At 44.3% G+C, this 25,434-nt stretch overlaps 1 protein-coding gene across 2 annotated transcripts in view; it reads right to left on the bottom strand.

The window, feature by feature from the left end:
- The window catches only part of HMCN1 (hemicentin 1), a 1,785,366-nt gene that overhangs the window by 884,223 nt on the left and 875,709 nt on the right, over positions 1-25,434 (bottom strand). For both annotated transcript variants that reach the window (XM_069641364.1, XM_069641365.1), the window contains exon 46: positions 17,634-17,801. In XM_069641364.1, coding sequence (XP_069497465.1) covers positions 17,634-17,801 — 168 coding nt within the window. The remainder of the gene's footprint in view (positions 1-17,633; positions 17,802-25,434) is intronic.

Here is a 25,434-nt window from a genome sequence, read left to right as displayed (position 1 = left end):
CCCAGCGACAGCGGACAGTACAGGGGATTTTCCCACACTGTGCAGCAACCAGAAGTGTACAATGTTTAGTACATGTGTGACATTGGCATCAGCAACCAAATAAAATACTATTGAACTTTTATGAATAGTTGTTTACATTTTTCGGTGAATCAATGACACACTAACTTGTCCTGGCTGGGCCGGTGAGGGTACAGAGTCCCCAAAATACAAATATAAGCTTTAGTAAATGGACACAACCAGAAGGGAATGGGACTGGGAGAGTGGTTGATAGAAGTTTAAAGGCTTTATGTAAAGTCAGCACACAGAACTCTGCTGCACGTGGGTCGACCACGCTCATCTGGCCGATGTGAAGGTCAGGTCAATTCCGCTGGTGTTGGTCACTTCTGACTTTCCAAAGTACATAACATTTTCTGACACATAATGAATAATGCAAATCGTGTACAACCCCTAGAATGTGCGGATACCTATAAATTGTAACTACATATAAAAACGTTTAATTTCGAGGCCTTTTCAGGTATAAGGGGTGCAATGGTCTTACTCTCCTGGTGCGTGATTAGAGGATTGCATACGAGATTTATTTGTCCTGGTGCCATCAGGCAAGAATGAGTGAAGTGACATGTGTTGGTCTTAGAAAAATATGTGGACAGGTTATATTGGGGGCACTCTAGGGCGGTCAGTGGATAAGGCTCACGCTTCTGCTACATCAAAGTGACAATGTATGGGAACATGGGGCAACCATACGATAACTTCCACAGGATGGGGTGAAAGGCTCAAGAGCAGCTTTGTGGAGATGGATGGGTTGCAGGGCAGCATTTGGCCCGGTCACAAACAAGGGAGATGAGCTCAGTGGAAGGATAAAAGAATACACTGTTTGCTTGCAACAATTCAAGCCAGTACATCCGTGTGAAATTAGTTTGTCTGGCACAGGCTCAGGGGGAGTAAAAGGTGGAGGCCGCTGTGTTTGCTGTTCGCGGCGCTTTAAAAGGGGAGAGGAGGCTTCACATTCATGAATTCGGCCTACTCCTATATGGAGTCAGAGGTTTATACAAAATGGATTCAGACCGGGTCCTGCAGTAGGCTCTCTTCTATTGTTGCCAGGATTTCTCTTCTGGCACCATTGATGAGGCAAAAAAAAACCTCTTTCCTTACACTGGCAGGATGTCCTCATAAGTGTGTCGCCTCCATTCAGCAGTTTTTTCCGGCCCCTTTCCCAATGCCTCTTGGGCATCCATCCCCTCTCCAGTATCAATGGCAGTTCGCACCTGTGCCCCGAGGGTGCTGGCAAGATGGGAAGGTCTGAGGTGTGCTACACCTTCCACACTTCAAAGTTATCTTCCGCAAAGCGGCTATTGCACTCAGGGCATCCCCAGACCTAGTGTCTGCAGGTCTGTTGCCTTGCTGCAGATCGCGCCCCTTCAATCCACATAAGTGTGTCACCTCCATTCAGCAGTGTTCCGGCCCCTTTCCCCATGCCTCTTGGGCATCCATCCCCCCTCCACTATCAATGGCAGTTCGCACCTGTGGCCCTGCCCTCCCGAGGGTGCTGGCAGGATGGGAATGTCCGAGGTGCGCTACACCTTCCACACTTCAAAGTTATCTTCCGCAAAGCGGCCATTGTACTCAGGGCATCCCCAGACCTAGTGTCTGCAGGCCTGTATCCTTGCTGCAGACCGTGCCCCTTCAATCCACATAAGGCCATGCCATAAACATGTCCCTCATTCACATGCACACCCGCTTTTACGATTCCTTATAAACCCCTTGATATATATCCAGACAACATCTGTGACCACTGGAAGTCAACTCGTGATCGTGCTACCTGTGAGTATATGTGAGCACTGGAAGTCAACTCCGGATTGCGCTACCTTTTCTCCTGCTACTAACTACCCGGCTTGCTGAATCTCATTGATTGCTAGTCAAGGTAAGTGCAGGTCACCTGATTGTCTCTTTTTGATCTCTGTAAAATCTATTTCTAACGATTGTACCCAGTAGTCTAATGTTTATTCATCTCATTGCCTTTACCATTGGCTTCTATTTAATTGATTCTGTTCTCAGTATATAGCAAGTGTCAACAGTGTCAATTGGGATAGAATTGCATCCTTCGCGGACCATTTCTATAAGCATGTTTCCGTTTGATGCAAGAAAGTACATTCAACGGGCGACTAACATCTTATGATTTGCATCACCTCAATCAATTCTGTATGAAACTTACCCTATTGTATAGTCGACTACGCTACACAGGTTTTGCTTCTGTGACCAAAACAAACATTGCATAGAAACATTATGATATAATTCCATCCCTATCACGCATTTGTGTAAAACATTATTGTAACTATATGTCTATTTCTTAACAGATTTTTCAAGAATGCCTGCATGTATGGTTGCCAGTTTCCGTTCTAAGACCCATTCCAAACCTCAGGGCACAATAATGCATACATTCCAGAGGATTATAGATCGAATAAGAGAATGGGTCAGATATTGTGGCTTTGCGCCGGACGAGCTTGAAAGTAGAACCATGAAAGTCTCGATGGACTTGAAGGGCGATAAATACTGCATATGAAGCCTGCACTTTGCGCCGGATATGTACAACCCATCGCAGTACACAAAAAAGCGTTGACTGAGAACCTCTTGTAAATTGTTTCAGAATTCAATTCCAACTCTATTAATGCACACACGGGACCAGGTGAGTTTACGATGATGAATTAGCTGTAGATGATGAATTAGCTGTAGGCCTTGGGGAACCGAACAGATAACTACATGAACGGATTGGTGCTTTCGGTGTAATTGTTTCTCACTAAACTTTGCACATTTACCAGATTGTATTACTTTAGAACTATACCACATTTTGCTAGACATCTGTTCCTGGTTTTATGAGAATCAGAGATGACTATGCAATAGTGCAGTTCGAAATAAGCATAATCTTATCGTAATCGGTTGCTTTACATTTCAATTCTTTTAGGCGAGCATATTGACTGAAGCACAGACCCTCGATACTGGCGAAAACACCGAAAATTCCAGTATACCAATGGTGAGCCATACAGACTTGCAGAAGTTCATATTATTGACAGTTGGATCTTCCCACATATCAAGTGCAAAATTAATTTTCACTTTATCACTTTGTGGCAATTCACTGAAAATGAAGGAGCTAGATTCTGCATCCTTATATTCCCCGGAGTCCACAACCACCGTCTATCAGGTAGTTTTATGATTACACAAATGTATTATACATGGAATTCTAAATAATATGAAATAGTTTATGTATCTGGTCGTTTGTTTACATGGAGTTTAATTTATGCGTTTTTATATATATGTACCAAATGTCTGCATCTGATAGTCTCTGTTCAAATTAGCTGTTTTCATCCATTCTAAAACAAGTACTGTGTTAAAGGGTGATGATAGTACCTTGACTATAGTTACATCATCCTTTGGAGCTGTTCCCGAGTCTGAATGTAAGCGACTTGTGCGTTGAAAGAATTTGATTCCAGATACAATTTATTTTTGTTTTTTAAAAATGAATATTCGATTCAAGGGATGTATACAAGGAGGTGAATTAGAAGAGGAGGGACATGGATCAGAGGTGGTGGACCAGCTTGCTGGTGCGCTCTTCACACAGAATAAGAAGCTTGCACAGACAAAGAAGATGATTGCACAGAAATACAAGAAAACAAGGGTAAGTTACACACAATTTCGTTTGCGAAAAGTGTTTTGTGCTGGTGTTATCTTCATAACATGTATTTTTTATTTAGAGTGCTATATACTGCATGTTGGATTTACATTGAACATATTTTTACAACCCATTTCCTAGAGGCCCAGAAGCATAAGACCTATGAGCACACAGACAACATATCAAACCAAGGATGCTGCTTGCCAAACAGATCTCCTCATGGAGCAACTATTATTTGAGGCGCTGCGTGTTCCAGTCAATAAGCAGACTCGAGATGCATATGCCCAATGGCCAGAAAATGAATGGAATGTGACCAGCGAAGCAAGCAAAGTGTTGCTGGACCATTGCTACAACGCGAGAACTGGACAAGATGAAGATGAAACTGAAATAGGGAAGATGCTTTTGAATTAGTCACTGAGCCCATTACACAGCATACACCCGCAGAAAAGGGCCACCCAATAAACCATTGAGATTGATGGTTTCTCCAATTTGTGACCAATTAACACAAGATTAAATAACAGAGACTGAAGCCTCAACGGAATTGACCAAGGAACTTGCCAAAGATCTCGACTTCAGTGTGGGCAGTTTGCTGGATATGTCACCACAGTTGAGTCAAAAACCACATTCATGCAGGACGATAGTTTAGTAAAGGAGCACAAATACATTGTATTTGACAGCTGCCTAGTACAGATTATACTGATGCTGAAATGTGTCCATCCAGTGAGGGGGGTAGAATGCGGGAAGCCATTGGTGAATGTTACTCGTGAATCACAAGGCACAAACCTGAAAATCAAAGCCACCTGTGCCCTGCTCCATGCACCATTTTCATGGTCTGCTCAACCGATGCTGGGCAAAGTGCCAGCTGGAAATCTACTGTGTGCAGCAGCTTTACTTTTCAGTGGTTCGAGCTTTAGTAAGTTGTCCAGTTTCTATAAATTTGTGGGACTTCAGTACCTCTCTAAAACTCAGTATTTCAAATATCAACGAGAATTTGTATTCCCTGCTATCAGTGAAGCCTGGAAAATTGAATGAATGTCAATTGAATGGACATTCTCTGGCAAACGGTTCAGGCTAGCTGGTGATGGACAATGTGACAGCCCCGGTTTTTTTGCAAAGTACTGCACATACCACTTTCAGGACATGAGACTAAAAAAATAGTGAGTTCTGTGGTCGTGCAGGTGTCCAAATGTAAATCCTCAGTGGCCATGGAGAAACATGGTTTTATAAAAGCCCTGCAAGATCTCCAATCGAGGGAATGCAAATCAACGTCATAGCCACCGACAACCATATTTCAATTGCCACGGTCATGCGCAAGCAATTTCCAAACATTCGCCATCAATTTGATGTCTGGCACGTAGCTAAATCAATCAATAAAAAAATCACAGCTGCTGGTAAAAAAAAGGGTTCTGAAAATATTTTCCAGTGGTCCCAGTCTTGCAGCAACTATCTTTGGTGGAGCTCCAAAACTTGTGATGGGTCTGTGGACATTCGAATTGAAAAATGGTGCTCATTGATGCACCACTGCTCCAACGTTCACTTATCGAAGGAGCAGGTATGCAAGAAGAAGTGGTTGGTTCCATCTTCACCTGCACATAAAGCTCTTGAGAAGACCGTGTTTGATAAAACTCTATCAAGAGATCTGAAGGGACTCACAGAATTCTGTCACACAGGAGATTTGGAGGTGTTCCACAATATGTGCCTAAAGTACCGGCCCAAGAGATTGCCTTTCGGTATACAGGGTATGGAATCTCACTCACTAATTGCGTTATTAGCGCATAACGAGAACATAGGCAGACAACAGTCTCGAACTTCTGGAAAATTTGGCATGCTTTGTTACGAAATGGCGTTTCGGAAAAAGAAGCAAAAAGTGGGTGGTCAAGCCAGTATACCAGGAAATGGAATTCGATTTCGTGAAAGATCTGACTTTGACTGTGTTGGACATGCATACTCACGGAATCGTTTGTGGTTTGGTTCCTAGGACACATAAATTGCCACAAAACATTGCAAACGTGCACCGAAAGCAGAACTTGTGGAACAGTTCGCTTCCCGATACAAATGATTAGCAGCTATTTATATGTTCAGCAATTTTGATACATTGTACATGACCAATGGAAAACATATGTAACTTGAATTTCAAAGCTATCAAAGGTATAAATTGTCCAAATAAAGCATACAAAAAATGTCTTTCCAGATGTACCCTGTTTGTCAATTTGTTTTAAAAGAAAGTGCCTGTTTGAGCACTCTATAGCAGGTATATGGGAGGTGAATTTGAGGTGGTGCCGAGGTAGGGTCTGAAGGCATAGAGTCCCCAAAATAGAAAATATAATAATAATTGTACACATCCTTAAGGGAATGAGACCAGGAGAGTAGCATTGAGAAGATTAAAGTCTTTATAGAGATTCAGCATACAGATAACTCTGCCGCCCTGTAAAACATTATATCAAACACATTCCATTTCCAAATGATTGCAGGGGTGGGGGTGCAGGGGTACTGCTCTTCCAAGACCTTTTCTGTGGGCAAGATGTACCCCAAGCTTTGGGGTTGAATGAGGGCATAAAGGCAATTATATTGGGGACTCTAGGGTGGTCAGCAATGAACGGTCACACTCCTCAGAGGAAGGAAGCAAAACCAATACACTGTTTGAATTATAACACTTTGCGGCGGACCAGCCGTGACAAATAGGCTAGTCTGACAGAGGCGCCAGAGGAAAAAGGTGGGGGGCAGTCACTGTTCGCTGTGCGCAGCATTTGCAAATGTGGGGCTGTTGGTGCTCCCTGTGCGTGGCACTCACTATCTGATAACTGGAGACGTGCTCAGCTGACAGGTGGATTATGAATTCCGAGTGTTTTCATAAAATGAGTAAATCTCTGGAAATTTCCGCAGCATTGGTGTATGCCAGCAAACAATTTGTTTGTTTTTCGTAAATATTCCTAATGCTACAGTGGTGCACGTGTGAATCGATGCCGTGGGACTCAAGGTCGATGTCTTCAACTGTCTACTTCCTCGTGGCCATGCAGAGTATATTTGCAGCTTTCATTTACCAAAAGCAAGCTAGGCATAAGGCCGTATTGTTTTTTGTCCTTGGAAATAAAGGGTGGATTCGTAAGGAAAGGAAAGGAATGGGGGGTAGTATAGTAAAACTGTCAAATATGATAAGGTTCAGCATTCCAAAACTGGACAATGCAACCTTTAAATTAATTTCATGAAAATGTGTTGATCTGAACGGACACGCTGCGTTACGTAGAGAGAATGGAAATGCTGATTATTATTTAAATTTTACGGTAGACGTATTTGTAGACAAATGAGTCAAGGTTTCATTTTATGACAAGTATGGCTGGCTGGCTAACATTGCAATGGCTTGTTGTTTTTGGCAATTTGTGAGGACACTCAGAAACAACCGGTGTGTACTTGTATTTGTCCCAGGCAAGTGGGCATTCCAGCACCAAAATGCATGGAGTCCACGTCTGTGTTTGCACAGGTTCCACCAACGCCCAATTCTAGGCTAATGTTACGTTAAAATGCTGTGTATGTGTTATTTGAATTCTTACGTCAACTTCCGCATCGGCCTCCCATTGCGAGCTAAACACACTGCATAGCACTAACCTCTCAATCACATCGTAGACTCCAACATTGCATGTTGTTTTCTCTGTGTTTGCATTGTCCCACGTTTGTGCTCATCATTAGTTTTCACATGGTGCATAAGTAATGGATCGATTAGAATAGAATAAAGAACGGCTACTGAGACAAATTTCTGTTATGTTTTATACACAGCCACATTCTGCCCTACTGCAAATGTCATAGTTTCCAGATACCAATTGATGGCTTCTTCAGCCGGAAGTTGATGATACACCTCAATGGTTAGATGACCATCACGCTATTTTGTGACGATCACCCGGGCCCATATGTCCTTTCGCGGTACCGGCAATAAAAAGTACCTTGACATTGTTTATGGTGGTGTATCAACAAGCTGATGCCGAAGCCTTGCGAATCACGGTGCCTACATCCAATGCGCTTATACCCAAAGGAACACTGTGTTTCTCACGATAAACTTTTCTGTATCGAGAACAAAGAAAGAAAAAAAAATGTGGTTGAATATGGAAATCGCCGGATGTTCTCGCAGCGTTTATTGTGAAATAAAAGCACATTATAAATTGCAGAGTATTGCAGTTTCCCTTAAAGATAGTGTTTTGTATTCAGAATTGGGACACGCTGTGCTGTGAGAGGATGTGTGTTGATATTCCGGGTTCTGAGTCAACTGACGTCGGGATGTAGGTGATGATTGGGCGCGTTTGGCTACACTGCACAGTAGCGTTACGGAGATAGACAGAGAATATCGCTAGGAATGGTGATGTCCGCTTCAGGGGCGGGGACTATGATTTAGTGCCGACAGGCACTTGAGCTTAGGGCGATGCAGCAACGGATCAGATTATCACAAAATGTCCGTGCCCCGCTGCCTGATTTCGCATTTGTAAAAGTGAGGAAAACCATGGTAAGGTGCATAGGAAATGTTTTTACGATAAAACAACGTATGCATAAAAACACATGCCCGAACGCTTAGGACAATAATATTTTTGAGCGCACTACTCCTTTAAATAAAGGAGACAGTTCCTTATGTGGCTCTGCTTTCCTTCTGTGGAAATTCACATTCACTTCACTTTTCCCCTTCAGTACCTTATGACCGCTTCCACTCCCTTAGCGATCTCAGGATGGAGTAATACCTTCTCCCGGGCTGGCTCTACTCTCTCTCTCTGTCGGTGCATCTTGACAACTTGGCCAGTGTCACCTCAGTGTTAAAAGCTCTCCCTCTCTCAGTGCGCTTTCAATCTAGTCAGTTTCAATAATGGGTTTACAAGCGCTCTCTCTCTCTCTCTATCTCTCTCTCTCTCTCTCTCTCAGAGCATATTCAATTTAGTCAGTTTCACAGAGGGAGAGAATCTTTCGGCTGAATTTTCCCTCAGGAGGGCGTTGCGAGAAAAGGCACGTTCATTTCCAGCTGATCTCAGCCTCTGGTGGCCAAGTGAAATGACACATTCTCTACAGCTGTTATTCACCAGCGGTGGCCGGGTATGTGAACACGTTCTCCCTTCCTCAGCTGCTCCTCTCACCAGGCTCAGAAAGTGAGCCTCGTCGATTTCGGCCTTGGTCTACCGTGGCAACGCCAATGGATTTTCTGTTCACCCGCGCTCCTCAGATAACAGCGCGGCAGGGGACAGGCACTTCTCTCAAAACACAGCCAACGTGACTGGTTAACTAAACAATCTTAACTACTTCAAATCTCTTCATCCGATCAGGGCCTCAGTATGCCCACTCGTATCCGACCTCATCCTCAACCACCGATCCCTGTCAACAACGAACAACAACAGAACATTAGATAAGAGCACCTTGTCCTAGCTTAGCTCTTTCCTGATTTGCGGCTGTAACCTTCCTTATTTCCCATTGTCCCTCCAGCTTCATTCAACCTCGCAACCCATCTCTGACCTGATGCCTTGTGTTGCTGCCTTGTCCCTCAGGGATCACCTTGTTATTGTTAACCCCTTCACAGTATGATTAAAAACAACCGTATAGCAATAAATGACAATTTACTCCACAAAGTCGAGAAGGCCTAATACACAAAAGGAAGACGAGGGAAACACACATGCTGGTATATCACCAAAAATGTAATTCTTTAACACCCTCCATTCAGAATGCATATACTATGACTGCCTCGGAATTACCGGTGGGATACCAGCAAACTTATAATGACGCAGTCGTGCTTTTGTTTTTGTGCGATGTTCTCTAATGCTGTTCCTCTCTTATCTTTGTCTTTGAGAGGCAAAACCTATTGGTAGATTGCATAACATCTTTCAGTTCAACCTCCAAACTGCATTCCTGATTTCATTTAGCATTTTTGTTTTGGCGTAGTGCGCCCAGACCCTTCATAAACTGCCTCTTGTTTTTCCGGTCATCTTCCATACCTAACGTTTTCTTCTTGTTATTTATTTTGGTCTCACAGGGTCTTTCCATATTATATGTCCCTTGTTTCACTTCTACAATCTGACAGTCCGAATTAGATCTCTCCTTTTAATACTAAATGTAATGCTTCTAAGGAAGAAGGAGCAGGAGTTGTAGGGCTCCCAACTTAAGAGCAATCACGATGTATCCAGGTCCAGCATTCCTGATGTTATAGAAACTTCACTTGGTCTGTTACCCAAATCAATGTCTGGAAAATTATTCAGGTCTATGAGAAACTCTTCACGGTTATCATGCTCATGATATGGAATTGGATTGATTGATAAACCCCCAGTGTCTCTGACCTCATTCAGATACTTCTCAATCAACCTCTTGCAGATTGGAGCTTGACTCTAAACCAGCATCCTCATCATTACCTTCCATATTATTTGGGTTAGTAGGTGTTACAGGCCTACTACCTAAGCTTTGGTGATTTAACAACCTTGTAATCAATTCAAATTATTTTCCTTTCAGGGTCAGGCCCCTGGATTTACACATGTCTTTCATTTGATCTACTGTTAGGACAATCAGGGCTGCCTCATTACAGTTATACATATTTGGCATGTTACAATTGCTTAACTTTTTGGTGGAGCTTAGTCTTGTGGCTGGTTTAGTTGGTCACAAGTATAGCAAATAGTCACTGTAACCACTCTACACCAATCCCACCGCCTGCCACCAGTGTTAGATAAGAATTGGTGTAGTAACACTGTGTGAGACTACACAACACTTATCTGCTTGGTGTTAGGTAACCCACCTTTTGGTACAGGTCTTTACTATACAAGTAGGTAGTGTGACTGAGCAGCCAGGCCTATCTTAAGAGGGGTAAATGTAAGCTGCAGAGCTGTCAAAATGAAATTTGCAAATACAAGTAACCAAGAAACACTTACAGTCAAGTTTTCAGTTATAAGTAGTTATTCATTTATGTAACATACATTTTTAAATAAGCGTTCTTTAAAAAAGGCAAGATATGTAACAATCAAATATACTATAAAAATACTTTTCCAGAATCAGCATAAGTTAGTGCACACTCTTTAGAGATGCTTTTTACACACTTCCTACACCCGCAGGGGACTTCATTCACAAGGACAGTAATGGTATTTATATGTAACTAGTTATACTTTGCAGGTTCTGAGGTTGCAGAAAGGAAAGGTTGAAGGAAGGAAAACAGGTGAAATAGATTCTCAGGGCTTGTGAGTATACTTAAATCTTCCAATGAAGTTTAGACAAGCCTTTCCCAGCAATAACAGTCTAAAACAATTTACCACCTATGAGGGGCAGATATATTAAAGTCAATGGACTAGAAGAGTCTGCAGGGAGCCAGGACAGCCAAAGTCAATTGGAGCATAGTCTATGGAGCTGAGGCACTTCTTAGCTAATAAAAGTCTTGCACAAAGTTAGAGAGTTTTGTAGAAATCACTTGTAGGGTCACAAACTGTTACACTGGTGAAAAGCAGAGTTGGAATCAACTCCAACAAAAGTTGCCAATGCAAGTCTCAACTGAGAAGAGCACAGCTAAAGACACTGAGGTAAGTATCCCAAGTCTAAACAGTACCTATGGTTTGAAGAAGAGTGGTCCAGCTGGATTATGTCCTGTTGCAGCAATGCAGATCCTGGGTTCCTGAGCCTCAGTTGTGGGTTCAAGAGGGAGGATGTGTGGAGGACTCCTGCAGCTGCAATTTGGAGGTCGTCGGCAGCTACAGCTCTTTTCGGATCAGCAACACTTTGCGGTTTCAGCACGCAGTAACCAGCACCACCGCAGATCTTGAATACATATTGGACTTCCTTGACTCCTTGGGTCCTGCACTCTGGTGAGGGGACTTGAGCTCTAGTCGTCGACGCTTCTGGAGGGTCCTTAGGAGATTGCTGGAGTTTCTTGCTGGATTTCAGATGTTTCACTCGACTATGGATTTCTCAACCCCTGGCACTCGGTTCCTGCAGCAGCAAAGAAGTACAGCCAGTCGGGGAAGGTGGTCCAGTGGAGTTCGTCTCAGAGTTAGTTGATCCCACTAACCCAAGGGAAGAAATCGTCCCTTCCGGAGCTTCTCTTGTCCATCAGAAAAATTAGTTTTATCACAGCAGCAGGGCTTCACTGGGCAATTCAAAGGACCAGGAGGATGCAGCAAGCTTCGTTCACGGTTTCTTCGTCGGGTGATTCTCCCAGTGGTCGACTCTGCCGAGTCCCAAAACCCTCGCCTTTTAAGCAGGTTTCTCCCATTCATGCACAGCCTAGGCTGTCAATCAAACAGAAGGGTGCAACAAATCAGGACTGGTTGCATTCATGCACTCCTAGAGACAAAGGACAGGGGAGTTTCGGGAACCTCCCTCACATCCTACCTTTCCAGACATTCTGGAGCCTGAGGCGGGCTTCAGGGCTGAAGCCCACCAAAGGCATAACAAACAAAGGGCTCAAACCTGGCTTGGCGCACAGAGTAAAACCAAAGAAAGACCTCTCGAACAGAAAATGGCAAAAAAGAAGACTGGGGCCATTTTGACAGAAATGGTCACCCATGGGTGCTGTACTGCAGCTGAGGGTTAAGCCTGTGGTAGAAAAGCACAATGGAAGTGTTAGGCAGAATTGCAGGCAGTATAACCTGTGGGACCACTACACACAATTAGGACTACAGGTGTTAGCCAAACCAACCTTTGGTACAAGTCTGTACCACACCGTTTTTGGTAGCGAGCTGAGCAGCCAGGCTTATCTCAAGAGTGAATGTAGGCAGTACAAGTAGTTACACAGAGGACTTTCAATCACAGTGGTTCAAATAAACACTTATACTCAAGGTTTCTTGGTAAAACACTTTTTAATTTATTACACAATCATTTATAAAACATTTCACTAGCAGAAGGCAACTTAATATTATAAACCAATACACTTCAATACAAAATTCCAAGGTTTTGAGACAGTTTGAGCTCCCCTGGAATAGGAGCCAAATGGCAGTTCAGTACTTAGAAAGGAGCAAAAGGCACAAGGTAAGTAAAATAGATCATATATACTTTTTAGACAGTGCAAATAGTTTCGGTTCACCAGAAGAGTCCAATTCAAGTCAGTAGGCCAGGCCAAAGTCTATGGGCTAGTGTTCTGGGTGGGAAAAAGCAGTCTGGGTATCAAATGGTAAAGTCTTTGTGAAAGTTCTTAGAAGTAGTTTAGGCGAAAAAAAGAATTGTATGTCGGGTCACAAGATGATTAGGCCTGCAAGTTGGGAAAGTTTCACGAACTTTCACTGCAAGAGTGGCGTTCTCTCAATCGGGTTGGCACTGTACCTTTTGTATGAAGAAACAAATGCTGCTGAAGTCGTTGTTCCTAGCAGGTCCTGCAGGTCTCTCTGTTCCTGAGCCTCAGTCGTGGGGACAAGAGAGAGGGCATCGGGGGACTCCTGCACTGCACGGGATCGTTGAAGAAAGCAAACAAGATGGAGTCACTTCAGTTCCAGAAGCTGTAGATTCAAGAACACAAACTGGTGTCCCTCTCCCCCTTTAATCCTAACCAGCCTTGAGAATGGTATCCAGGTGTCTTATGAGTTGATTGGTCCCACCATCTGAAAGGAAGAAGCCGTCCTTGAAAGAGCTTCTCTGTTGAATGGAGCTTTGGCAATTCAGACCTGAAGCACGGCTTCACCGGGCAAACCAACGGTCCAGGGAGTTGCAGCAGCCGTCCTCTTCCAGCTCATCTTCGGTTCTTTCGTTCCAGTGGTCGACTCTGCTTTCCAGTCCTGGAGATTCGCCTTTTAAACAGTTTTCACCTTGCCGGACAGTCAACTGGCCAATCATGCCAGAGTGCATTTGGGTCTCCTAGGAGACTAACCACAGGGAGTTTCGGGCACCCCCTCACTTCCTGCCACCCCAGACACTCAGACGCCAGAGGCAGTCTTCAGTCCTGAAGCCCGCCAAAGGCACACAAACAAAGGGACCAAACCTGGTTTGGCGCGCATAGACACACACTAGATGGACCGTTCCAAAAAGAAACCGTGAAAAAAGAAGACCGGGACCTGTTTAAACAAAGGGGCTTCATTAATGCGCCATCTTGAAAAACATGGCTCCCGTGATTTTTAGCTACCGGTGTTCGCGGTCGGGAAAAATCATGGTAGTTCGTTGTAAAACCACTGCCACCAGCCTTTGCAATAGGAAAGGGTAGCATTTGACTGCTACATGAGTATTTAGACATGGGGGATACCAGCAAACCCCTCCATCACTCCATTGTAAGATGGTGTGTGCTGGGTCTAGGAATTTGTAAAGACTAGTAAAGTCAATTTCACTTTACATTCTCTGGGAAAACGTAGTTTATCCCAGAGAAGGTATTTAAACCTTTGGGAAGTCTAAAAAGACAACCTCGTGTCACTGCACTGAGGGTGCTGTGTAACACACATGAAAAGATGATGCCTATGGAGTTTTCTAAAACTCCATAATCAAAGAACACATATCAAAATACATGAAAGAGTGGGGAAAAAAGGCTCACACTCTTTCCAGGTAAAAAAATCAAGTCCTCAAAATCCAGCAAAGTTGCTGGGGGTCTCTAAGGTGAAGGGAATTAGCACATTCATGAGAATTCTCCCTAAGAGATAGGAAAATTAAACCACTACCACCAGCCATTTAAAGTAGCGAAGGTAACATAAAAAATGTTACATGAGAGAGTAGGATAAGGGGCTACTAAGATACCCCCTACCACTCTACATAAGACCTACTAAGAGAAAAGGTAAGTAAAGGCAATTTCACTTTACTATTCAGGGAACAGTAGTTCACACAAGTAAAGGTATTTAAACCATATGAGAAATCTAAAGGATTTCTCTGTGACACTGCACTGAAGGTGCTGTGTGTCACCATCCAAAAAGTAGATGCCTATGGAGTTTACCAGACTCCAAAAAAAGAGGAAACATATAATCCAAATCAGGGCAAAACACATGAGAAAGTGAGAAAAAAGGTCTCACTCACTCCAGGGTTAAAATTAACAAGTCCTAAAATCCAACAAAAGAGCTGGGGTCTCTAAGGTGGGAGGAATTAAGCACTAAAATGAAAATTCTCCCTAACAGTCTTGGCCTTGCAGTTCTCGCTCTTCCAAGGCACCCGGAAGTCACATCCATATGTGGACACATCCCTGTCCCATTCATTCACAGGAACAACTGAATTTCGATACAGGGATGTTCTCTAGAGCATCTCTTGGGACATACTAAGCACCTAACGAAGAGGAAAACCTCTTCCACTAACCAGTGAAGCGTATAGAGCTGACCATGCAAGATAACTCGCCCAGAAAGCGGGTGCCTGTACCCCTTAACAATGGCAGATGTAGGGCCTCTCGCAGGACTCATCAGAGGTGCATCCAGGAAATTGCCGTGGATGGGGATGTATCAGGGACAAGGCTTTGTAAACCAATCAGAAAAAAGGAAAAGGTTTAGGCCCCTCACCAGATGTACTGTTTTGGACTGTTGCCCAAAGAGAATGTTGAACTTTGGATCTCACTGCAGGACCCTGAGGACAGTCATTGGCTGACACAGGTGAAGCCTCACACCATCCGTGGCACCCATTTGACTTAAACCTCATTGCCAAACTGCTTACCTCCCTGCAATCTGTGACCCACATTACAGGTAGGGACTTAATGTGTAGCAGTCAGCTGTACAGAGGTACAGCTTAGGTTGGTAGTTTAATCACTAAAACTCAGGACTTCCTGTCCACCATCTCTTCCTCTTCCTACTCCTCCTCTTCCACTCCTGGCCCGCCTGTGGCTGTCTATTCTCCTCCTTTCTCTTCCTTTCCCTTGTTCACCCCTGACAACATTTCTAGACAAGTCTGATCTCTGAAAGTCTTGTCAAAACAGGTTCTTGCCAGTTCATCCAAAACTATTAAGGGCCTCATTGACACCCTTGCTCCATCCTTGCCCGACTTCTGTAATCACTCCTTTGCCTGGAACCTTCCTCTACCCATTAAGCACTCCCTTGTTCACCCCCACTCCTAAAGAAGCCCTCTGCCGATCCTTCCTCTCTGGCTAACTATCGCCCGATCTCTATCACTGCTTTCCTGGGCAAGCTCTTGGAAAAGCTGGCCATCTCGTAGCTTAATCTGCACACTGAATCTGTTGGTTGTCTCCACGATCACCAGGCTGGCTTCAGAGCTGCCAGAATCATGGAAACTGCCCTCCTGAACACCCATGAAGACCTGCTCTCTAACCTTGATTCTAACCTTCCTTCTATCCTCATTCTCCTCGATCTTTCTTCTTCTTTTGATGCGGTCAACCATGCCATCCTGCTCAATCGTCTCTGTGATAACCTGGGAATCACTAATCAGGCCATGGTCTAGCTGACCTTTCTCACTGACCGACCTTCTCAGGTCCAGCTGGGGTCTTTCCTCGCTTCTAGCTCTCTTTCTACTTGTGGTGTTCCCCAGGGGTCTAACCTTTCTCCCTGGCTTTTCAACCAACACCTGGCACCTCTTGCCCACTGCATCGCTGCTTTCTGCTCCAACTTTCAGTGCAATGCGGATGACACCCAGCTCTCTTTCATGCTCCCCTCAGCCACCTCTTCTACTTCTCTCATTCCAGAGTGTCTGACCGCAATTCAGGAATGGTGTGCTCCCAGTGATCTCTGCCTCAATGCCAGTAAGACTGAGATCCTCCTCATCGGTACACCGGCTCCCTCCTTTCTTCTCTCTCTCTCTGGCCGGCCACTCTGGGCCTTTTTCCTGCTCCTACCTGTGAGGCTAAGATTTCTGGGGTCATCTTCGACTCCTCCCTCTACTTCTCTCCTCACATCTCTGACGTCTCTAAGAAGTCAAATTATCAGCTGCACCTCCTCAGAGGTATTCTTCCTTTTCTCACTTTCCCCCAGAAGCTCACTGTCTCCAGAGCTCTGGTCCTCTCTAGGCTGGACTACTGCAACAGCATCTTTCTAAATCTCCCTGCCTCTTCTCGCTGACCTCTACAACTTACCCAGAACAGGACTGCAAGACTTGTCCTTGGCCTCAAGCCCAGGGATTGTATTTCTCCAGCTCTGAAATCTCTTCACTGGCTCCCAATGGCGGCAAGGATCAAGTTCAAGACCCTCTGCATCATCCCCAAGGCTTCCTGGGGATCTCCAGCTCTCTCTACCTAAATAACTCCCTTCTCAAGCTCTCTGCTCATCCACCTCCAACTCTCTGAGGGTCAGTCACTTTTCCAAGCAGAGATTTGGGGGCAGATCTCTATCCTCGGCTGGGGCCTCGCTCTGGAACAGGCTCCCTTCCTCTCTCAAACTTGAGCAGAACCACCTCTGGTTTCAGAAGCAACTCAAGACCTTCCTCTTTTCTTCCACTTTCTCTCTTCCTCTACCCTGCTGATGTCCTGACAGCTCCACGCACTGGTCATCTGGCAACCCTCTGAATGTGGGCCCAGGCTCCTGCATGTCCAGTTGCACTCTACACTGCCTCCCGGCTCCCCCAGCACTTGTGGTCTGTATCTGCAATCCTACAGTCCCTTCTCTGTGCACTTATGAGCCACCCATTGGCTGCTCCTTGAGTAACCTGCACTTAGCCACTCGCTGGCTGCACTTTTGAGTTACCTGTGCTTCTCCCTCTCCCCCTCGGCACTTTTCCATACCACTTCCCTGCACTGAATGACATGAGGCCTAGTAAGGTCGTTCTTTTGTCCTCCATCTGTTTTCCCCTCCTTGTCCTTGTCTTGTCACGCCTAGAAACCCTTGCGTACAGGCGCGTTATAAATGCCATATCATATCATATCATAATGTTTCTTAATGCTCACGTTTATTTAATTTTTTTCTTTTGAAAATTAAGCATCATGATTTTTTTTCTGCACCATTTCCAGAAACTATACAAAGATTATGTTTTCCAATATCATTTATTTATTTAGGGTCTGGTTGCATTATAGTTTTGTTTTGACATTTCTTATGCTAACCTGTTAACATAAAAAAGATGGTAAGAAATGACAGGCAAATATTTGTAATATACGGTTCTTAATTCCAAGCAATTGTTAATGAATGTGATGTGATGGTTTCTGATTCACTACCTGGCAGAAGCCGCACAGAGTTGCTGAGCTTTACTGGTCGTCCATCCTTGATCCAGGCAACAGAAGGCAAAGGAATACCAGACGCTTCGCAAGTAAGAGCAACTGGGTTTCTTTCCACAACAGTGATATTTTCAGGAACTCCAAAGTCCCCCAGGATACTTGGTGGCACTAAGGGGAAGCAAAGAAATAAAAAGACGAATGAACATCTTTGCTATCACTGCTTTTTTAGCAACAAACCCCAAAACATGCATCCGAATGCACCTTGGTATGGCAGCCCGGGCATCGAGGCAAAATACATCTGTCGTCAATCATTCAAAATGGGCTCCCATGTAGGGCCTCTGTTTGCAAATTTGTCAGCACTTGCCAGTTTCCCATGCAATATATGGTCAAGGAGGCATGATACAGGCTAGCATGTATAGAGGGGGGCTGCTGCGTTATGTGATATACTGTATGGGCAGTAAAATATGTTTGTTTCAGTTGCTATCGATTATGAGAGTTAAGAGCTTACCAAAGACCATTTAAACAAATTAATTCATTAATTTATTTGGAATTCCTTTGTTGGATTGGGTAACAGGGGCACAGTTGAAAGAAGAGCATGGAAATATAAACTAAGCAGCTCTATAAATCAGTGCATCACCAGTGAGCCCATGTGTCACCCTTCTGGCGTCTGGTGCCTGGACAGCACAGACATCCGTACATGTTGACAGGCTGTTGGATGGTATCCAGTGATTCCCTCGAATACAAAGCATTGAATGCAAAAGCCTCGAATTTTTTTTTTTTTTTGTAGGTAAAGGTACTTTTTTAAAATTAAAATGGGCTTTAAGGGGTAAAAGAACGGGTTGCGGGTGGGGGAGGCCCCCAATAAAAAAAATGAAAATAAAAATTAATTTTTTCGATGCACTTTGTTTCAAGGATTTTGCATTCGATGCTTTGGATGTCGAGGCTATCACTAGGAACCGCTGTGGATGAATCCAAAGGGGCTGGGTAATGCTGGTTTGAATGTCCTAAACTACAAATAAAGGGATTGCCCCCTGCAGGTCACCTTAACATGACAACCCTGTATTGAAATTCCAGTGGGGCGCCTCAGATTTGTTTACCCTGTGTGCATGGAAACTAGTGTATGGCCATACATAGTCATGCCCTTCCTCAGGTTTCATGCCATATCTGGTAGCCTATGTCTATAGGATGTATTCCCTTGCTGATAATCTTGTGGCTGGAGCACCGACTACACTGAAGGACTGCCAGTGGGTTGAGTCTCCAACCTAGAACTGCTAAAAGACGCATGAAAACCTTCACAGGACGCAGGATGTGGGATCAGCAGTGAACCTTAGAAACCCATCCAGAAATCCAGCCAGAATTGTTCATGGCTCCCCTCATAACCTGAATTCACAAGAAAGACATGGCCTAATATAGTCATGAAGCCGTTCATATTTACCAGGTAAACATAGCCTTGTGACCTTTTAAACTCTGGGTAAAGAAAAACCTTTGTTCACTGTAAACAAAATGGCTGCAGCAATGGGAAGCCTTCTAAAATAATACAAAATAATACAAAGTGCTATATTGTGAACCAGTCAGGTAGAGAAGGAGCTGGCCAGGACAACCTGCTCAAGGAACAAAACCACAATGTACCTTTGGGAACCCTGCCTCAGGAAATGGAAGGACTCCCAACGGCACACTGCACAGAGTCACATTACCAATGAGCCACCGGATGGGATCTCACACAGGAAAAAGAGATCAGTGAATCACGAGGGAAGAGCAAACATAACAGGGGACTCACTCACAGTCACAAAAGAGGACTTTCAACCTGATATGTGCACCCATTTCCCAAACTAATGCCAGACTGGCACCACTCCCAGCAGATGGTACTCATTTTCTAGTCAGCTGTACCTACTAGAAAATCATTTTCTGCTTCCATCTTGCAACCCACATTTATGCTCAATGGTGAAGTCAGGCCTTTGTAGGATGAAGGCTCACCTTTCATATTTTCCTTTTATGTTCAGAAGTCACTTTCAGTGCTTATGATCTGTTTGATCGTGAAGGTAGACTCAGTAGGATAGGGTCTAAAATGCCTCAGTGCCAGACAATGGCATAACATTCTTTGTCCACAGTTTCCTGAGGTATCTCGCTGCCCTGGAGTTGGTACAGGTGAAAGTGATAGGGTCCTTCCCTGCATTTGACATATGTGATGGTACGGCTTCTCTTTCTGCCTTTGAGTTATGAAGCGGTAGCTGACACTTATTTCTACACTTGGATTGTAGGTTGTTCTGTTGTTGTGCTTTTCAGGATGTTGCTCTTTTTGGGACCAGGTAACACTGCTGTTAGGAAAGATTTACTTTTTCCTGTTTTTTTTTTAACTCGACCTGACTTTTGGAGGTGAGTAAAGCCTTTACTTACCTTGCTTAGCTTAGCTTTATGGGGGGTATTGATCAGTCTGTATGGCTACCAGTGACCCTGATCCCCATTGTGAAAATACTTAATTATTTTAAACTGCATACATCACCTTACAGCAGCGGTATTTAAGCTATGGGGCGCGCCCCCACAGGGATCCGCAGCCGCATCCCTGGGGGCCGTGAGAGCCCAGCAAGAAATGTAAAAAAATAATAATAATAATTTTTAGAATGGAAGAAATGGGAATGGGCGGCTCACATGGTCAGGCTGAAGCATGAAACTTTCTCAGGCACCAATGAAACAAGTGGCCCGCAGATGTTAATGGATAGTCACTCCTTTAGTCACAGTTTGACTAGTATCCAAGGGGGTACTTTGTGTTAAAATGTAAGTAAATTGTGATATTTAAAGAGTATTTATTTAGCAACAATGGTCAAAATTATTAACTGCATTGTGAAGTAACTAATCAAACTGGCCACATTGGCCAAAAAGGTGGCCCATTTTGACTGGCCCACACTAGCATTTTGCATTTTTGCTACAGCCATTGTCCTATTGCCCTATAGGCCAATCGAGCCTGGCGGCTCATCCATAATGGCGAGGGGGTGCCCACCCAGTGGCCCCCTTTCCCATTATGGAAGAGCTAAGGAGCCAGCCCAGTGAAACAATGAGCACTCCCTCAGCTGCTTTTTTTCCAGCTGAAGGAGTGCCCCTGGGCTGGCTGAACTGTCAAAGGGAAATACTATTTCCCTTTGACAGTTCAGTTTAGTTCCCCAGCCACACATGCTCACTGAGCCATGCAAGTGCTGGGGCGTTTTGCTTCTCTAGCATTACATAGCTCATTGGAAATGCTGGCTGGGGTACTGCATGTCTGCATGTGCGAGGGGGAGCTCCTGTGCCTCCTCGCACATACAGACAGAGCAGCCTGGAGCAGGGCGTTTCAGCACCCACATGCAGGCCAATGAAGAAGGTACGTTTATGTTCATTTTTTAAAAATTTAAATATGTGTATGGATGCGTGTATGGTTGTGTTATGAGTGAGTGTATGGTGATGGATGCTCGTGTCTTTCTCTGTTCACCGGAATAGACCTTATTACAAAATCCATATTAATAACCACCAGGTGCACCTAGGGCTCTGACCCACTGGTGCTGTTGACAGACTTTGCACAGTCACCCCTGTTAGGCAAAGCTTGTATGCAGTACCCTTTGGGACCACTACACACAACTATGACTACAGGTGTAAGCAAAACCAACCGTTGGTATAAGTCTGTACTACACAGTTTTTGGTAGCAGAGCTGAGCAGCCAAGCTTATCTCAAGAGGGGAATGTGAGCAGTAATGATGTTACACAGAGGTCTACAATCACAGGTGTTCAAATAAACTCTTACACTCAAGGGTTCTTTGTTAAATACTTATTAATTTATTTAACTGTCAGTTATAAAACATTCATAAGAAGGAGGCAAGATAATCACACACAAATATACTTCAGTACTTTACACTCTAAGTTTCTGAGGCATTCAGCATTCTTTAAAAAAGGCATAGGTTATCAGAACATAGAAAGAATACAGTTATTTCTTAGGTAGTGCAGATATGTTGAGTTCACCAGAAGAGTCAATTCAATTCAATAGGCTAGGCCAAAGTCAATGGGCTAAAGTCTTGGATAGGATAAAGCAGTTCTGGAAGGTAAACGGAAAAGTCTCTGCAAAAATTCTTAGGAATAGTTTGTAGCAAGAAGAATCATATGTTGGGTCACAAGCTGATTAGGCCTGTGAGTTGGGAAAGTTTCAAGCACTTTCACCACGAGAGGTAAGTACTCTCACTCTCATACAGTACCTTTACAAATGAAGAAAAAGATGCAGCTGGTGACTTCTGTTCCTGGCAGTTCAGCAGAACTTGCTGTTCCTGGACCTCAGTCGTGGGGACAAGAGGGAGGACATCGGGGGACTCCTGCACGGCACTGGGACTGGTCAAAAAGCTGGCAACTGGCAAATCTTCAATTCCTTTAGCTGTAGTCAAGCACAAAAGCTAGTGTCCCTCTCCCTGGTTATTTGGTTTCTTGCAGCACTCTGAGGAAAATACAACCAGCTCCGAGAATGGTATCCAGCTAGCTTAGTGTCGAGTTGATTGGTCCCACCAACTGAAAGGGAGAAGTCGTCCTTGCAGGGCTTCTCTGTCGAGATGAACTTAGCGATTCGGACCTGCAGCAGGGTTTCACTGGGCAAACCAACAGTCCAGGAGGTACAGCAGCCGTCCTCTTCAAGCTCGTCTTTGGTTCTTTCGTTCCAGTTGTCGACTCTGGCTTCCAAGCCAAGAGACTTGCCTTTTATTCAGTTCTCTCCCATTCATTCCAGCCTAGCTGCCACTCACCCAGCAGTGTGGCTGTCCATGCCGGACAGTCAGCCAGCCAGTCACCACAGAGTGCATGTGGGTCTCCTAGGAGACTAAGCACAGGGAGTTTCGGGCACCTCCCTCACTTCCTGCCCACCCCAGACACTCGGGCGCCCGAGGCAGTCTTCACTCCTGAAGCTCGCCAAAGGAGAATGAACAAAGGAACCAAACATGGTTTGGTGCACAGAGCAAAAGTCTAGAAGGACCTTTTCACATAGAAATGGTGAAAAAAGAACACCGGAACCTGTTTTTACAGAGGGGGCTCAGACACCATCTTAAAAAACAAGGCTCCCGTGATTTACCGTTCTCTGTGTTCGCGGCCGTGAAAAATCATGGTAGTTCGTTGTAAAACCACTGCCACCAGCCATTTCGAGAGGAAAGGGTAGCATTTGACTGCTACATGAGTATCTAGAGACAGGGGATACTAAGTAACCCCTCCAGCACTCTATTGTAACATAGGGTGTGCTGGGTCTAGGAATTTAACAAAGACTAGTAAAGTCATTTTCCCTTTACTTACTCTGGGAAACAGTAGTTTATCCCAGAGCCTTCAAAGGTTTCCCTGTGCCACTGCACTGTGGGTGCTGTGTGACACAAATGAAAAGATGATGCCTATGGAGTTGGTGAGACACCATAATTTAAAAAGAAACAAACACGGAAAACACATTGAATTGAAAAGTTCAAAGTCCCAAAGTTTAGCAGAAGAGGTGGAGGGCTCTAAGGTGGGAGGACTTGGCACATTTTGAGAATTCTCCCTAACAACCCCCACTGCTGGGTGTGAAGATAGATTTACAGGCCCAGCCCTGATCGTCAGCCGTGTCTTAGTGAACAGGGAAAGGACACTTCGGTAGAGCCAAACTTGATCAAGGTAGTGCAGATGAGCAGTAAGGGTTAACGATTCAGTGGATATGGGGCAGCATAATGGTATAATAATGAGCAGGTAAGCAGTATTACTAAATCAAAACTATACACATATAAACATCTATAGTTCGGGGTCTCATTAGAAATCACCTACACTTTACTTTTAAAACAGTTAGAAGGGATTCAGCAATGAAACAATGGGACCATGTTACATAGCTCACAAAATCACTCTCCTAGTAATTTCCTGCCAAGGTAAGTAGGCCTAGTTCCACTAAGAGTCACCATTTCCAGGTAAGTGCCTGTTGAAGAGCGGTGGAAGTTGGTATGTAAAACCAGATATTATGGAGAAGCATCGTAGTGTTATCATTAGAAATTCATTACTCCGTTAGAGAATCATTACCCATTTAGGGATCTAGTTATCCATCATTCATTCTGATTAGTAGTGACATGAAGTAGTGACATTAGTTTATCCACATATTATGTAGCCATTTGCAATTGCTGAAGAAAGAGGCCTGTTATATGAAGTGCCTTGTAGAGACATATAGAGACATGTAGAGACATATGTATTATGTATTATGCAATATAGAGACACGCATGAGTATGCATTGAGTCTGCATTATAGATAGCGCTTGGAACGAGTGAATGCGTTAGGCACTACATTCGAGAATAGAAAGCATGTAGCTGGCTCATATGGCATTCTGAAGCCATTCCATTGAGACAGAACAGAAGCGCCACTTGGTTCTCTGCGAAGATTTTATGGTACACTGTGAAAGATTGGAATGTGTAAACAGTTTCTTAGCAGACAGAGATAACGTGACTCTTGTCCGAGTAGAGACACGGAGAAGGAGACTTTATCAGGCATGGCTGGCTGGTACGCAGACAGAGAAGGTGGGGGCAGGCAGCAGGGAGCAAGGAGAGACAAGGAGAGAGGGATTGGAGAAGCTAACAGTGGAGTGAATAGAGGAATATGATGGGATGGTAACATGTAACACAGATAGCATGTACAAGAAGTGTCACGATGACAGAACACGCAGTAACTGGACATGCGTAACAGACTTTCAGGCACTGTTCTGATTAGAGAGAGAGAGACGTTTGGTTGGCATTAGATCAGGGTAGATGTAGATGACTCGGAGATCGAGGGAGATTTAGTTGGAGATTACTCTGAGAGAGGACAGGCGAATGAAAGGAAGTTGCCATTGAGGGAGATGTGTTTTGGTGCAGCAGAATCCGATGGCTTTGGAAGTTCGGAAGCTTGGGGAAGCATTCAGATAAGAGCAGAGTTCGAGAGCTTGGCAGAGGGAGACTGGCAGAGAGAGTTGGCAGGAAGACCAGACCACTGAGAGGGCAAGGAGAGGCCCTGACTGGCTGGCTGGTTGCGGAGTTAGCTGGAGAGGAGAGAGACGAGAATGGGAAGCTTGCACATGGCAGAAAGGTAGTATTGCTGATATGAGGCCTAATTGATCTGAATAGGACACGTGCATGGGGAATTAGGAAAGACACTCACACAGAGCTTTGGGTTTGGAGAAGGGGAAATGCCAGGGATTGTCTTAGAGAGAGAGAGAGTGAAGTGTGGTGTGGATTGGAGAGGAATGGTGTGGATTGGAGAGGAATGCTGAATGCTGATGCTTGCATTAGGCTGCATTACCATTATAGATCCAGCTAATTAGATAGCTTGCATTAGAAACCTGTAAGGCTTACAGTTATTGTATAAAAGGTGCAAATTCGAGATTTGCATTATAGTTGTGTTTGCATCATGCCTTGCTGTCTATGAATAAATGTATTCTATTGTTATAATTGAAACTGCATTTTCATTTTGTGTCCATTGTTATCTTATTTTGTTTTGTGTCTATTCCAGGGTTATGGTGTCCATAGCATAGTAACTTAGCAGTAACACAGTGCACAAATCGCCCTGAGATACAAGAGCAGGGGGGCATAGTGGTCCACACCCCCCGAGGTAGATTTGGAGACTAGCAAATGGTTGCCGATAAGGGGCTAGGCCAAAGGTAATGGTGTTTTCAGTATGCCAGGTAGTGTGAATAAATAAGTGTTGGTAAAGTCAACAGGTAGGGAAAATGTTGCCGTAGAGAAGAAACAAAGGTACGTTTAAAAGATTAGGGGTCCTCTCCCAATCCCACCACTATAGGGGAAGGCCGTGAGGATCCTTGGACAAAACTC

Source organism: Ambystoma mexicanum, chromosome 1q (assembly GCF_040938575.1).
Source record: "Ambystoma mexicanum isolate Mex_15411 chromosome 1q, UKY_AmexF1_1, whole genome shotgun sequence".
Taxonomy (NCBI): Eukaryota; Metazoa; Chordata; class Amphibia; order Caudata; family Ambystomatidae; genus Ambystoma; species Ambystoma mexicanum.
Note: the sequence above shows the minus strand (reverse complement) of the source record. Positions and strands in the feature narration are given on the sequence as shown.